This window comes from Rhinatrema bivittatum, chromosome 11, assembly GCF_901001135.1.
Source record: "Rhinatrema bivittatum chromosome 11, aRhiBiv1.1, whole genome shotgun sequence".
NCBI classification, from domain to species: domain Eukaryota; kingdom Metazoa; phylum Chordata; class Amphibia; order Gymnophiona; family Rhinatrematidae; genus Rhinatrema; species Rhinatrema bivittatum.
The window spans coordinates 29821523-29837069 of record NC_042625.1 but is presented as its reverse complement, the minus strand read 5'-3'; the positions used below and the strand labels follow the sequence as shown (position 1 = coordinate 29837069).

The following is a 15547-nucleotide window of genomic DNA, read 5'->3' as shown; positions in this document are numbered from 1 at the left end:
ACAGACGCCGGAGAGCGATCTGTGCGGCTATTCCAAGGCCTTGGAGACCGGAGACTTTAAGAAAGTTTTCTACCTTACCTTGTCTCGGGCGCTTCCCGGTCTTGTGCCGGGTGGTCTCCAGCTGCAGGGGGAAAGGGGAATACCTTCACCGCCTCGCTCGGTTTTGCACTTGCTGCCCCTCTCAGCCACTCCCATTCCTGGGGGCTAAGTCCACACCGGGAACCAGCTACCGGACCGAGGCTTACCTCTGAGGGATCTTGGAAATCACCTCAGGAATTCTCAACTGGGGGGAGGGACACTTAGGTATCACCACAGGAGAGCGGGGCTCGTCTTGTAGAGGTAAGATTTTTGGAATTTTCTTTCTTTTTGGTTATGTGATCTTCTAACGCTGCGCAAACGTGTGTAGAGTCCAAACTGCTAAGGAGACGGAGAAATACTGAAGAGCAGAGCTTCCTGCACGGGTATATGTAGTGCTGACGTCAGATTGAAATCTGACTCAGTCTCCAACTGCTATCAGGAGCACCACTATACCCATTGGTCTGAGTCCATCTGCTACACGCTAGGAAATTTGTAGTAGCTGGATTGATCTTTAGGGTGGCTGTAGGGAAGTCCCAGTAGAAGGGCGTGCAGTAGTCGAGTTTTGAGAAAAGTAGTGCTTGAAGTTCAGTTCGATCGTCATGGGGGTATAGAAGCGGTTTGAGTTTTCTTAAGACTTGGAGTTTGTAGTATCCATCTCTTATCATGGAGTTAATGTGTTTTTTTAGGTTTAGTTCATTATCTAGAACGATACCTGTGTCTTTTACTGTAGAGACTGTTGGATTTTTTGAATGGCATGAAATTGCATCGGGGCATGGTAATGCAGTGAGTTTGTTGGATATATATATGATTTCTAATTTGTTATGGTTGAGAGATAGGGATAGTTGTGATAGGAGGTGCCTTATTATTGATAGATAAGTGCCCCATAGTTTTAATGTGTTCTCGAGAAAGTCTTTTATGGGGAGTAGTATTTGAACGGATTAGATTAGATATAGAGGTTGGATATACATGGGGATTTTTTAAAATATAGGCCTTTTGTACTTTTCTTTTTACTGTCTAAGAATCTAGCTGTAAAATTTCTTTGAATAAATATTTATGATCAGATGTGTACATTTATTTATTTATTTAAGGTCTCTTATATACCGATATCCGTTCTCACATCGTATCGGTTCACAAAGAACAAAAACGTTTGGCGGCGCCCCCTTATATAAAACCGAAATACTAGTACAGAATAACAGGGAGATTAGGCGATGCAAATTAATAGATCAATAAATATTGAAAACTGTAAATATAAACATATATAAAACTATATACATATATACATGGCATCAGTAGTCATTAAGAGCACAAGGCATACATCGGTGGTCAAAATGGCATTCTTAGTCGTAGCACATACAAAAGCACATATTTGCTTTTGGCAATTTTTGTGTTAGTTCTATTATATATTGCTGATGCCAATATTTTGGTAGCTTCGTGCTCCTGATGCCATAATGGTTTGCAAGTGTAAGTGTAAATACCATTGATAAGGCAGGCTAAAAGAGAATTTGAAATGAAGTTGGCCATAGAGGCAAAAACTCATAATAAAAACTTTTTTAAACATATCTGAAGCAAGAAACCTGTGAGGGAGTCGACTGCACCGTTAGATAACCGAGGGGTTAAAGGGGCTCTTAGAGAAGATAAGCCCATTACAGAAAGAATAAATGAATTCTTTGCGTCTGTGTTTACTAATGAGGATGTTGGAGAGATACCGGTTCCGGAGATGGCTTTCAAGGATGAGGAGCCAGATGAACTGAACCAAATCACTGTGAACCTGGAAGACATAGTAAGCCAGATTGACAAATTAAAGAGTAGCAAATCTCCTGGACGGGATGGTATGCACCCTGGGCTCTGAAGAAACACAAAAATGAAATTTCAGATCTATTAGTTAAAATTTGTAACTTATCATTAAAATAATCCGTTGTACCTAAAGACTGGAGAGTGGCCAATGTAATCCCAATATTTAAAAAGGGCTACAGGGGCGATTTGTGAAACCATAGACTAGTAAGCCTGACTTCAGTGCCGGGATAAAATAGTGAAAACTATTCTAAAGATCAAAATCTCACAGCATATAGAAAGATATGGTTTAATGGAACACAGTCAACATGGATTTACCCAAGGGAAATCTTGCCTCACAAATCTGCTTCATTTTTTTTTGAAGGGGGTTAATAAACATGTGGATAAAGGTGAACCGGTAGATGTAGTGTAGTTGGATTTTCAAAAGGCATTTGACAAAGTCCCTCATGTGAGGCTTCTAAGAAAATTAAAAAGTAATGGAATAGGAGGCGATGTCCTTTTGTGGATTACAAACTGGTTAAAAGGCAAGAAACAGAGTAGGATTAAATGGTCAATTTTCTCAGTGGAAAAGGATAAACAATGGACCAGTGCTTTTCAATATATTTATAAATAATATAGAAAGGAATATGACAAGTAAGGTAATCAAATTTACAGATGATACAAAATTAATCAAAGTAGTTAAATCAGAAGTGGATTGTGATAAATTGCATGAGGACCTTGCAAGACTGGAAGATTGGGTATCCAAATGGCAGATCAAATTGAATGTGGACAAGTGCAAGATGATGCATATAGGAAAAAATAACCCATGCTGTAGTTACACGATGTTAGGTTCCATATTAGGGGCTACCACCCAGTAAAAAGATCTAAATGTCATAATGGATAAATACATTGAAATCATCGGCTCAGTGTGCTGCGACAGTCAAAAAGGCAAACAACGTTAGGAATTAATAAGAAGGGAATGGTGAATACAACAGAAAATGTCATAATGCCCCTGTATCACTCCATGGTGAGACCGCACCTTGCGTACCGTGTACAATTCTGGTCGCATCTCAAAAAAGATATAGTTGCACTGGAGAAGGTACAGAGAAGGGCGACCAAATGATAAAGGGGATGGAAAAGCTCCCTGATGAGGAAAGGCTAAAGAGGTTAGCGCTGCTCAGCTTGGAAAAGAGACAGCTGAGGGGGGATATGATAGAGGTCTTTAAAAGAGGTCCAGAACGGGTAAATGTGAATCAGTTATTTACTCTTTCGGATAATAGAAGGACTAGGGGGTACTCCATGAACTAACTGGAGAAAATTCTTTTTCACTTACAGGAGAATTTTAAAAGGCCCTCAAACATAAAATTTGGGAATTATGTGTATGGCCGAACTGCGAGCATTTTCGAAAGGGTCTGACCAGGTGTGTAATCCCCGATATGCGCAGAAGTGCCTGGCCAACTAAAAGGGGCGGGCAAGGGGTATGTGGTCTTGGCGGGGTGGGGGCCGACTGGGAGAAGGAGAAGTCCATTAACTGCTATTAAGCAAGTTGACATAGGGAACATCCACTACTATTACTGGCATCAGTAACAACTTAGTGTTTGGGTACTTTCCAGGTATTTGTAGCCTGGATTGGCCACTGTTGGAAACAGGATGCTGGGCTTGATGGACCTTTTGTCTGATCCAGTATGGCAATTTCTTATGGTCTTATGACCCGAAGAGCTCAATTGCCTCCCTTTAGATCTAGAACAGGTTGAAAGGAGCCCTCCTTCTTTGGAACCACGAAGTAAATGGAGTATAACAGCCCATGCCTTCCTGATCTTTTGGAACCAGAACCATGGCCTTTAGAGCAAGTAGCCTCTGAACCACTGCCTGCTTTTTTGTGGAATGGCAAGGGGAAACCATAAAAGCTTCTGAGAGAGAACGAATAAGTTCCAAGGCGTACCCGTCGTGCACCACTTCCAAATTCCTCTTGTCAGAAGTGATGTGGGTCCATCTCCAATAAAACTGAGACAAGCGGCCGCCTATCTCCGGACCTCCAAAACTTCATTGGGAGAATCGAGGAGCTTCGGAGCCAGAGGCCCTGTCTTTGTCTGGCTTTCTTTGTCCAAAAGGACTGAGACCTGGCAAAGGAGCGGGACCATCCAATTACTTGAGTGTCTGGAAGAGAGAAAACGTCAAGCACCCCAAAATCGCCCCTTCGCTGAATAAATTGGGGAGTAGTTTTCCTAATTTGGAGTCCCTCTATCAAGCCACCATCTTCTCCAACTCCTCACAAAATAATAAGCACCCCCTTAAAAGGAAACTTGCTGAGACTAGACTTTGAATCAGTGGACCAGTTCCACATCCAGAATAGTCTTCAGGCTGCAATCACCGAAGCCACTCCCAGAGCAGCGGTACGCACCAATTCATATCCTGCATCTGCCAAGAATGCAGCTCCCGCTCCAGGTATGGGCCCATTCTTGCCCCAAAGTCTCCTGGGCCAATTGTAATCTGGCCCCTGGCCACCATACAGAGAGTTTGGAGATTCGTGGCACATTGCCTCAAAGGCCTGTTTCAAAATCGACTCAATCTTTCAATCCTAGGTATCTTTTAAGGCTGCACCTCCTTCCTACTGGAATGGTGGCACATTTACCTTAAGAAATTGGAGCTGTTCCCTAGCTTTAGGTGTTAAGAGACGGGGTGTGTTTTTGTGTGCCCTTGGGCCTCAGCCCAACCCCAATGGATTCCAGGACCAAACCGAGGGGTTGACGGCGTGTTCCAGCATGGCAGACGGTCTTACCCTCTGCCAGGCCTGCAAAACCCTAAGGCCAACAACATGATGTTGGAAGTTAAATGGTCCTCTGGCCATTCCGAGCCTTTCAGACCTGCCGCTTGGATCGGCATTGGAGCAGCAGGCCTGGCCTGAGGATGAGGGCAGATGGGCCTTGACATGAAGACATGACACCAAGGTTGATGCAACGGCGTTGAAGACATGACACCAAGGTTGTTGAAGACATGACACCAGGGCTATTAAAGACATTTATTTATTTATTTATTTGTAGAGTTTTATATACCGTTATTCAGTAGAGCCATCATAACGGTTTTCAAAATATGCAATTCTCATACAAAATACAATTATCATACAATCAAATGGAGTTAACATAGTAGTTGGGAACAGTAGAGTTTTGGGAACAGTAAACATTTTTTCTTAGCAATTGAAAACAGAATAGTGAGGAGAACATTTTCAATGAACTTAATGAATCAAGTGAGAGAGCAGGGAGGGGTGAAAAGAAGGGTACATCAGGAGAGCATGTAGAAGGAGGATTATGCTTGTGAGTTCTGTTGAGGGCTGGGATGATCAGGTGTCAGATAGTTAGAATAGAGTTTGCGGAATAAAAATGTTTTTAGGTCTTTTTTAAATGTTTTCAGGATGTGCTGGGTCCTCAGTTCTTTGGGTAGGGTGTTCCAAATTTTGGGGGAAGCAATGGAAAATACTCTCTCGAGTAGTTGAAAGATGAGTGTCTCTTAAGGTGGGGATGTTTAAGAATCCTGCGTTGTTAGAGCGTAGGTTTCTTTGTGGGTTTTGGGGCTATTGAAGACATGACACCAGGGCTACTGAAGACATGCCACCAGGGCTAATGAAGACATGACACCAGGACTGATGCGACGGCATCCTGGACCAGGGTCGATGCGGCGGCATCCCGGACAGGGTCGATGCGGCGGCATCCCGGACCAGGGTCGATGCGACGGCAGCCCGGACCAGGGTCGATGCGACGGCAGCCCGGACCAGGGTCGATGCGACGGCAGCCCGGACCAGGGTCGATGCGACGAATTCAGAGACATGACGAGGAACTTGACAAAGTCCAGACGAGACGAGAAGCTGGGCAGAAGGACATTGGCACTGTTTCTCAGGGCACCCTACTCAGCCCACCTTCACGGGCGGACCCTATGGGCTGGTCGCGGACCACCCTGTCCCACCGCGCGCCCTACACAGCCCGAGGAGGCTGGTCACGGACCACGTGGAGAGTGGGACTAGCGCAGGGAAGAATCCAGTCGAGGTGGGACTCCGACGACGGAGCCAGATGTTGTCTGAAGCACCACAAAGGCTGGCAGGACATGACGGCTCAGGAGCACAGGAACTAATTCCACCTGTAGGCTACTCCACGCTCGGGAAAGACGTCATCCGAGGGAGCAAGGCCTGACAGGACCAGAAGGCTCAGGAGCACTGAAGCGAACACTAAGAAGGGCAGGACACCAGGAGGCGAAACACCAGGACACCTGGATGAGGACCTCAGGCACAAAGACATGGCATGACATGAACATGAAACGAAGAGGAGCTCCACGAAGAAGACCTGACGGAGCTCTGGCAGGCAGGAGCCTCCAGAGTGAAGTAACTCTGATGCAAGGTGAAGAACAATGACGAGACCAGCCCTTTTATAGGGCTGTACAGGAAATCAGTCCATAGGTGGGGCCAGCAACACTTCCTGTGTCTGGCCCTTTAAATTTAGAAGAGAGGCGCGGCCGCACGCCTAGAGGAACAGGAAGCTGACTGTGCAGGACCATGGACAGAGGTCCTGCACCAACGTCTGTAGCATAGCAGCAGGGCTGGGCCTGAACGCAGGCCCGGAAGACAGCAGCGGCTCCAGCCGCTGCAAGAGTCTCCGGGGGGCAGCTCCAGCCGCCAATCGAGCCCGTGGAAGCGGCCTCCTGCCGCGAAGATGGAACCGGCATCAGCGGAGGCTCCTGTGCCACAAAGAGGAGCAGGGAAGTCCGCAGTGAAGGCCGCGGTGAAGGCCCGACTCCAGCGGCACCAGCCGCGTCGGGCAGTAGAAGCAGCAACGGGTAAGAGAGTGCCTGCTCGCGGGGAATAGCTCCGCGGGCAGGGCCAATGCATTAGAATCCATAAGATACAAATCCTCTAATGAGCGACCCTCATTAAAATTAGCCTCAGGAATACATCATTCTAAATCAAAATTCCTGAATAGCCTTGTGCAGAGGAAAAAACAGGATGCCTTTTGCAAACTAATCATCACAGGATTCTTCTATGGATCCTGAGCCGCTGCAGGCAAGGCCTCCTCACAACCAAGGGCCTTCAGGGTCTGTAAAATCAAACCCAATATCTTGTCTCTGTGAAAGTGCCGAAGTATCGACCTGTGTGGCTCTGCATCTGGGAGAATCGCCCCCTCCTCCAAAAATGCCTCGTTGAGATCCCCCCAAGGATCCTGACTACCCAGGAGTCTCCTGAAAGATTCAGGTGTCCTCACCTTCTCCCCAGGCCCTGTCCCCTTCTTTGCTTTACCCATCTGGGGGGGGGACAAGGCCTCCTTTGACCTCTTCCTCAATCCTGCAGAGGAAGACCGGTAATGCGGGCGTTCCCGTGATTCCACCCAGGACCTGTTAGGGAAGATGGAGACTTTGAGTATGGGAAAGCTCAGAGGCCTTTGCAATCTGTTAGGGAGCGCTAAGAGAGCGGTCCCATTTCCGAGGAGATTGTGTGCCCTTGGACCTCGGCACAACCCCAGAGGGCTCCAATGCGGTACCAAGGCAGGCGAGACATGTCCGACCCTGGGCTGAGACCAGGAAGACAGGCCCCTGCCAACCTGCACAGCCACAGTGAGACCAACCACGCAAGGTTGGTCTCTGGGTGGGTCCTCCGACTACTCCAAATCCTTTCGGACCTGCTGCTGGGAACGGCAAAGGCAGCAGGCAGGACAGGAGACGAGGGCAGACGAAAGCTCTGGAACATGAAGACTCAAGACGAGGAACTTGGAGACATGAAGACACAGACGAGAAGCTTGAGCATAATCAAGGTTCAGGAACAAAGTCAAGTACTGGGTTGAGGCTGCAACGCAGCGCGCCCTACACAGTCCACCACAGGGCGGACCCAAGGGACTGGTCGCGGACCACGCTTGAGCGCGAAACAGACTCCAGACAAATACGTGGAAGATGAAGCCGGAACATGGCAAAAATTCAGAAGCCTGCGCCGAGACGCGCCCTACATAGCCGCCCATGTCTGGTCACAGACCACGCTAGAACGGAGCAGGTCCAGTCAGAGTCTTAGGCATGGACGGAGCAGCCACCAGAGCCACCAGAGCATCCGAGGGCCGAGACGAGATTCAGGGTAAGGGACCAAGACTAGACTTGGCTTCAGGCATGAGAGACACGAGACCAAGACCACTTGGCTTCAGGCGAGGATAACCCTCCAGAGGCTTGCGTTGCAGACGAGAAGACAGGCTCATGCCACGAGGTGACGAGACACGACATGGCATGCCAGAAGAGGGAGCAATGAGGAACCACAGGTCCAGGAAGCAGAAGAGATGAGGCATCAGGAAGGAACATCAGGACAACTACGAAACATCAGGACAAGATGAGAGGATAATCCAGCAGAGACCACAACATGAAGAACGATGAGGGATCCCACGAAGAACAGGAAATACCAGCAGGAGTGAAGATGAGAAGTCCTTGAGAGGAACTAACTCCTTGTGAAGGCCACTAAGGACAGGAAGCTGGGCCCTTAAATAGGGCTGAAGATCAGGAAACGCCCTGGGAGGAGTCCAGGTGGGGGCCCGGGGCATATCCGGCGGCAGGCCCTTTAAATCTGTGAAGGAGGCGCGGCCTGCACCTTAGGAGACAGGAAGCAGGAAGTGCAGGACCCTGGACAGCGGCCCTGCACAAATGCCAAGGAGTCAGTGCAGTGCTGGGCCGAGGAAACAGGCCCCGATGTGAAGCAGCGGCATCCTGCTTCTCGAAGAGGACTGAGGACGGCTCCTGCTGCACAGGTGAGTCTACGGCCTCCGGGCCACAAGGCTGAAGAGGACATCGTCGGCACTACCTGCCGCGAGAGGGTCACAATGAGAGTGGCTCCATGGCACGCCAGGAAGCACCGAAGTCCGCGGCTCCCTGCCGTGGTGAAGGAAGGCTGACTGCGGCTCCGTCCCGCGGAGGTAGTTAGCGGCTCTGTGCCACATTGGTTAAGTACAGGAGTGTAACAGGACCCTTCCTGCCCTTTACGAAAAGCTTGCAGGCCTTTAAAACAAATTCTACCCTTGACACGGTGGAAAGATCCATTGCCTAAGTAGGGAAAAGCAAATTTGCTTTCCATGGATAGCAGGGTGAATTAGCCATGTTGTCTGGGGACATTCTCTGGTCCTCTAGGTGGCGGAGCTCCTCAAAGCACACAGAGCTCTGCTTTGCGTATCTGCCTGCGTGTCCTCCCGCTGCAGTTCCCAGCTTGCCTCAGTCTATTATCCGAGATTGTGCTGTGCTGGCTGAGACTGTCCGGGGAGGTGGGTGGGTTAGCATGGCTAATTCACCCTGCTATCCACGGAAAACACCGATTATGGTAAGCAAACTTGCTTTTTTGCCATGGATAAGCAGGCTGAATTAGCCATGTTGTCTGGGGAGTCCCAAGCTGAACGGTTGAGCGCCCCACTAGACCTCTGGCACTGTGTGCAGTCTCTTCTGGTAAGCTGAGGGGAGTCTCAGCCGAGACTATGGTTGCGGGCAGTCTCTCTGGTTGTTCCTGCCGTGAGTATAGTTCTCCCTACCACTGCATCTGAGGCTGTCTGCTAATTAAGGCAGTAGTGCAAAGTACAGGTATGCAGCAATGCCCATGTGGCGGCTTTTCATATGTCCTGAATTGGTACGTCATGTAGATGGGTGATGGACACTGCCATCGCTCTTACTTGATGGGCTCTCCGTGATGTAGCTAGAGTCTCCGATCTTCTGTTATAGCAGAATAGGATGCATTGCGAGATCCACGATGAAAGGGTCCTTTTTGACACCAGGAGCCCAGGGGCGTTCGGGTTAAAAGAGACAAAAAGTTGAGAAGCTCTTTACACCAAGTACGGCTCTTGTAGTAGGCCAAGGCATGCTTGCAATCCAAAGAGTGCAGCCGCCTCTCAGTATCTGACTTGTGCGGTTTCGGGAAGAAAATCGGCAAGTCGATGGTCTGATTGAGGTGGAAGGCTGACACCACATTGGGGAGGAAGGAGGGGTGTGTTCCTAGTGTCACCTTATCATGGTGGAACTGTAAGTACGGTGAATAATGCCTGCAGTTCACTCAAGCTCCTGGCCGAGTTGAGGGCAACTAAGAACAGGACCTTCCAGGAGAGATACCTCACACGGCAACTGTCCATGGGTTTGAAGAACAGGAGCATCAGTTGCTCCAGAACCAGGTTAAGGTCCCATGGAACCAGTGGCTTCTGGACCGGTGGGTGCAGACGCTGGATGCCCTTCATAAATATTGAGACTAGCGGGTGAGAGGACACCTGAGTACCCTCGTGAGGAATGTGGTACGCAGCGATCGCACTGACATGTACTCTGACTGATGCTGTCGCCAATCCTGCTTGGTATAGGGAGTGGAAGTACTCCAACAGCCATTCCGGTAGGCAGAAGAAGGGATTCATGTTGTGTTTCCTGCACCAATTCGAGTATCTGGCCCACTTGGCCTGATAATTCCTTCTTGTGGACAACTTCCTGGAGCATACCAATACCTCCTGGATTGGTGATGGTAGGTTCAGATATGACAGTACTGTCCTTTCAACCTCCACACCATGAACGCTGGGGGTAATTAAGGGATCCCCCTTCCTGTGATAGATTCTTGGCATGTCCAGGGGCAGCGGTTGTCTGATCAAAAGCTGCACTAGGTACGCGTACCATGGCTACCGGGCCCATGCCGGTACTATGAGGATGAGGTCGGCTCAGTCCGTGATGCACTTTTGCAGAACTCTCTCTATCAGTGGGATGGGCAGAAAGGCATACAGCAGTCCCTGTTTCCATGAGATGAGGAAACGTCTTGTGCTATGCAATGTTTGCTGGGGTACACCGAGCAAAACGCCCGCACCTTCTTGATGCTTTCTGTTGCAAAAAGGTCTATGGTTGGTCGACCCCAATCTTAGAAGATTCAATCGGCTACCCCCTGGTCAAGTTCCCACTCGTGGGGGCGAAACAACCTGCTCAACTTGTCCACTCTGGCGTTCCCAATCCCTGGGAGATAGGTCGCCTGGAGAGAGATCCTGTCTCTGCCCATTCCCAGGTGCGCACAGTTTCTTGGCAAAGTGTCCGAGAACCGGACCCTCCTTGTTTGTTTAATTAGAACATTGCTGTTTGATTGTCGGTGTGAATCATCACTGTTTTCCCCTGCAGCAAGTCTCTGAATGTACATATGGTGTATCTCACCACCCGCAGCTCCAGCAGATTGATCTGCAGCGACTTCTCCTGCTGAGACCATCGCCCCTGGGTCTGCATCTGGCCTATGTAGGCTCCCCAACCTCGCAGAGAGATGTCCGTGGTTAAGATGATCTGGTGCTGTGGCTGTCAGAAGGGCATGCCCTTGGTCGGTGCTCTGGACCGCAGCCATCACTGGAGATCCTTCCTCGTGCTTGCAGTGAATATAACTTGTTGTGACAAGCAGCTAAAGAATCGGAACCAGCAGCGCAGCACGTGCCCCCCACGGGGACCTGCGGAGCCCAACAGACAAAAGGGAATAGTCAGGGTTTTAACAACGCCCCGGTTAATCCCGCCACTAGAGGTGGGGGGCAGAATATCCCATTTCTACCATGCTTGGGAGAGGATTACTACCTACTGCTGAGTGCTCCAAATAGTCAAGGAGGGATATACCTTGAATTTCAGCAGTACACAAACTCTTCTGCAGCCCCATCAACCACGAAGGAGTGGAATGCGCGATGAGAGGGCCCTAGAGGAGGAGGTGGCCAGGCTACTTCAGCAGAACTGCATCTGCCATATCCCTGTCACCCAGAGGCACTGGGGGTTCTACTCCCTATTCTTCCTCATTCCCAAGAAGTCGGGGAACCTCCGACCCATCCTGGACCTGAGGGCGCTGAGCAGGTTCATTTGCAGGGAAAAATTCAAGATGACCTCCCTCCAGATCATCCTCCCTTTCTTACAGCCCAGCAACCAGAGGAGCGTTAGATCTGAAAGACGCGTATGCCCATGTCCCTATACACCGTGCCTGTTGGCAGTACCTCTGCTTCCAAGTCAGGGAACAGCATTTCCAATACAAGGTGCTCCCATGGACTGTCATCCTCCCCCCACGGTTTTCACCAAATGTCTGGCAGTGGTGGCCGCCCACCTCAGGAGACAGGGAATATAACTGTTCCCCTATCTCGATGACTGGTTGTTAGTGGCCTCAAGCCAGTTCACCCTACAACGCAGCCTGCAGATCACCACCGACTGCATGGGGGACCTGGGCTTACTGATCAATTACGAGAAGTCGCACCTGCAGCCAACGCAGGCTCTGCAATTCATTGGAGCAATCATCAACACAAGGATTGGCAGGGCCTATCTACCAGTTTCCAGGGCACGCACCATAAGGACCCTGGCAGCGCAACTCCTAGTGACCATATACGCGCCAGCCAAACAAGTATTGACCCTCTTAGGCCATATGGCAGCAGCAGTCCAGGCGGTACCGCACACGTGCCTGCATGTGCGCAGGCTGCAGAGGGGCCTGAAGGCACAATGGACACAACATTTGCACCCATAATGGTCTTCTCCACTCTCTGCTGTGCCTTGTTTCACTGACGACAGGAACTGAGCTAGGATCTGTGATATCTGTGTCTCTCCATGGGAGGTTAGTGTCCCCTTCCTCTGGGGGGAACTGCCACTAACAAGATGTCAGAATCCTGGCCTCTAGATCGAGCCACCGCCCACTCCACCACAGGGTCTAGCCTGGGTCTCTTCTCCAGGGGCTCTTGGAGGTGCGACCCTCTCCCACTTAAGCCTCGAGGCCACTGACAGATCCAAGAAGACCTGTGACGAGTGGGATGATCCCGATACCACTGGCGGTTGTGCTGCCCTTGATGAGTCTCCTTCTGTTGGTGAAATGTGTGGGACTCGATGGTCTATAGGCTTTATGGCCTTTGACGCACCATTCCTGGACGCATGATGCTTCGGCGTTGGTTCCTAGTTTCGGTGCGTCGATGCATTGGCTGAGGCTCTCCAACTCCCCGACAATGTCACGCTTCTTCCTCTTCGACGCATGTGAGTCGGCATGGCGCCATGTGTCGCGGCAATCACATGTGTCAGGCAGTTGTGTCAATGTACTTGCTTTGCTTGACCTTTGCCTGGGTCTTACTTCCCGTGGATCCTCCAAACCTCCGTGCGTCAATGCGGCCTGTGCGCGCTTTAGCGGGGCACTTGGGTCACCTGAGGGGCCTACCAAGGCAGCCCTCTTCCACCTCAACCTCGGGGGTTTTCGACTGGACCCTGGGGAGGACTGTGTGGATCCTTGAGTTGGTTCTGGAACGTCCAAGCCAGAGGCTGCCTCCCTCAGCTTCTCTATCTTCGCAAGCCGCTGCAGCTGGATGGCACGTGATCTAGTCCCAGGCAGAGGTAACACAGCCTATGGCCATCTGTTACTGACATAATCTTGCCACACTGGCAGAACTTAAAGCCAAGCTGTCTAGGTATTGTTGCCCTGCTGTAACCACAGCAAACCAAAGGAAAAATTACTTGTAGCCTAACACTGGCAACACTAGTGAGGAGCTCCACGTGCAACTTGCACAACGGAGAAAACTAGACTGAGGCAAGCTAGGAACCGCAGGGGGAGGACACGCAGGCAGGCACACAGAGCAGACTCTGTGTGCTTGGAGGAGCTATGCCACCTAGAGGACCGGAGGATGTCTCCAGACAACATGGTTAATTCAGCCTGCTTATCCATGGGAAAAAATCCCTTCCAAGCTCACCCTTGTGGGAACTGGCAGGAGAGGCAGCGGGGAAGACTCCTCACCTCCCCTGGGAGAAGCAGTAGTCACAGTTCCCTCCTCAGACATTAGAGTTCCTGTAGGGACAAATTCCCTTAAAGAGACATCCCCTTGAGCCTCCATGCATTTCTGGCACATGCTTAGTGATCTCCTGGGGCTAATTACATGCATATGACAGGCACAGCAGCATGCAGCTTTTTCTCGCACTGCTCTCCTGAAGCCATCTTTCCCCTGTGTGCGCCTCAGCAGTATTGCTGCAAGTTCAAAATGGGCCTGCCGCGGCACTCCACCTGGCTCAAAAACCAGCACCTTGGCCCCTGCAGACAACACAGCCCGACGCAATCTTCTATCCCTGCCCCCCTTGGTGCCAATCGCTGCTGCAATCTCTGCAGACATGTGGTTTTTTTTTATTTTAAACTTTATTCTCCATGCTGAAAAATGGGTAAGGCAGCCGAACACGAGAGGAAAAAAAACAAGGCAGGGAGCAGGCAGAGGAGAGGAGGTCAAGACAGACAAGAGAGGCAGTTTAACAGGGCTGAGCCCAAGGCTCCCTTACCCTACCGCACTTTCCCTCTGTCAGGCAGAGGACTAAGGCACCAGCCTTCACCTCACTCCTGTCCTGAGATATCAGACACTCAACTGAGGAAGAGAGCAAATACTATCACCACAGGAGGTCAGAACAGCCTGTTCAATCCTGGCTGGCCAAAGTCCACAAGCAAGGATGAATGTCCACCACCTGCTGGAGACAGAGACATACTGGCTGGCTGATGTCTGTGGTGAGCTATATGAGAGGGAAGTCAGCGAGTTGTCATTCTCTATCTCCACCTGCTGGTTGGAGTGCACAACCCACTAGTGTGGACTGGTTTGCCCGGATGATGATGAACTTTTATTTAGCAATCTTAGTTTACCTTTCTCCCCATTTCGACTAGCTAGCTGTCAACAAAAATTAAAGGGAGCACTTAATTAGTAACCATGTGCCGGATTACTTCCACAGTATATGGAACAGATATCCCAAAACGGACACAACAGCACACCCTTCATAATATCATGTTAAAGGAGAGAACACATTTATAAAAATACATCAATCATACAGAACAATACAGCAAGCTATTTACATGCCCCAAAGAATTCACCACCTATCTCTCTAAAGCATGCTGCTGTCCAGCATTATCCTTCAATGAATATCAATAAAATTAAAGCAAAGTTGTTTACCTGTGACAGGTGTTCTCTGAAGGGAGCAGATCACCAGTCACATGACCATGTATATCCCCAGACAGATCAGGAACATTCACAGTCACATGACCCATGCATATGATCTTTAGAGAAAGTAAAGTTACTTACCTGTAACAGCTGTGAAGACAGCTGATGGCAAGTCTCAAGACCTGTGTGCAACTGAATGTCTGCTTGTCTCCAGAGACACAAGGTTGTACGCACTCACAGTACTCATTCTACTTACTGGGTGGAGTTTGGTGGGATCATCTAGGTCTAGTGTGGCTATTACACAACCTGTCTCCAATACGGCCCCCGGCCTCTTCACGTAATGTATAAAGCCACATTCTTGCACATTCAGAGTCATCACCATCTTCATGACCTAATTACAAGGAAAGGAAAGTGGATGGCAGCTAGCATAAACAGAGAAAATAGAAACCACTATAAAGCAAGACTTCCCAAACTGTGGATCGGGATCACAAAACCTTCAGTAGGGTCACAAGTGCCTCAAACAGCAGCACTCTTCAGGTTTGTTTGTTTTTATTAGGTGCAAGCAGTAGCAACATTAGTAGTGGAAGTCAATATGGAGCCCATGAGCCAGCATGTGCTCACGGGGTCCCCCAGTGGCACTGTGCTTGCACAAGTTTCTGTGGTAACAGGAAGCCCTGCATGAGGAGGGATTGGGGCTGCTGCAGAGCCTGGGAGCTTGCAACTGTTGCTGTTTGCAGATCATCATCAGCGACCAGCCATGAGGGGAAGGGAAGGTTGAGGTGCATGGGTTGGTGGAA

The 15547-nt window shown here is 49.7% G+C and overlaps 1 protein-coding gene across 1 annotated transcript in view; it reads right to left on the bottom strand.

Annotated features, from left to right (window-relative positions):
* Positions 1–15547, bottom strand: part of LOC115100985 (acetyl-CoA carboxylase 2-like) — a 982255-nt gene that overhangs the window by 678922 nt on the left and 287786 nt on the right. Inside the window, 1 exon segment of the mRNA XM_029620121.1 lies at positions 15007–15141. Within this exon segment, the coding sequence (XP_029475981.1) occupies positions 15007–15141 (135 nt within the window).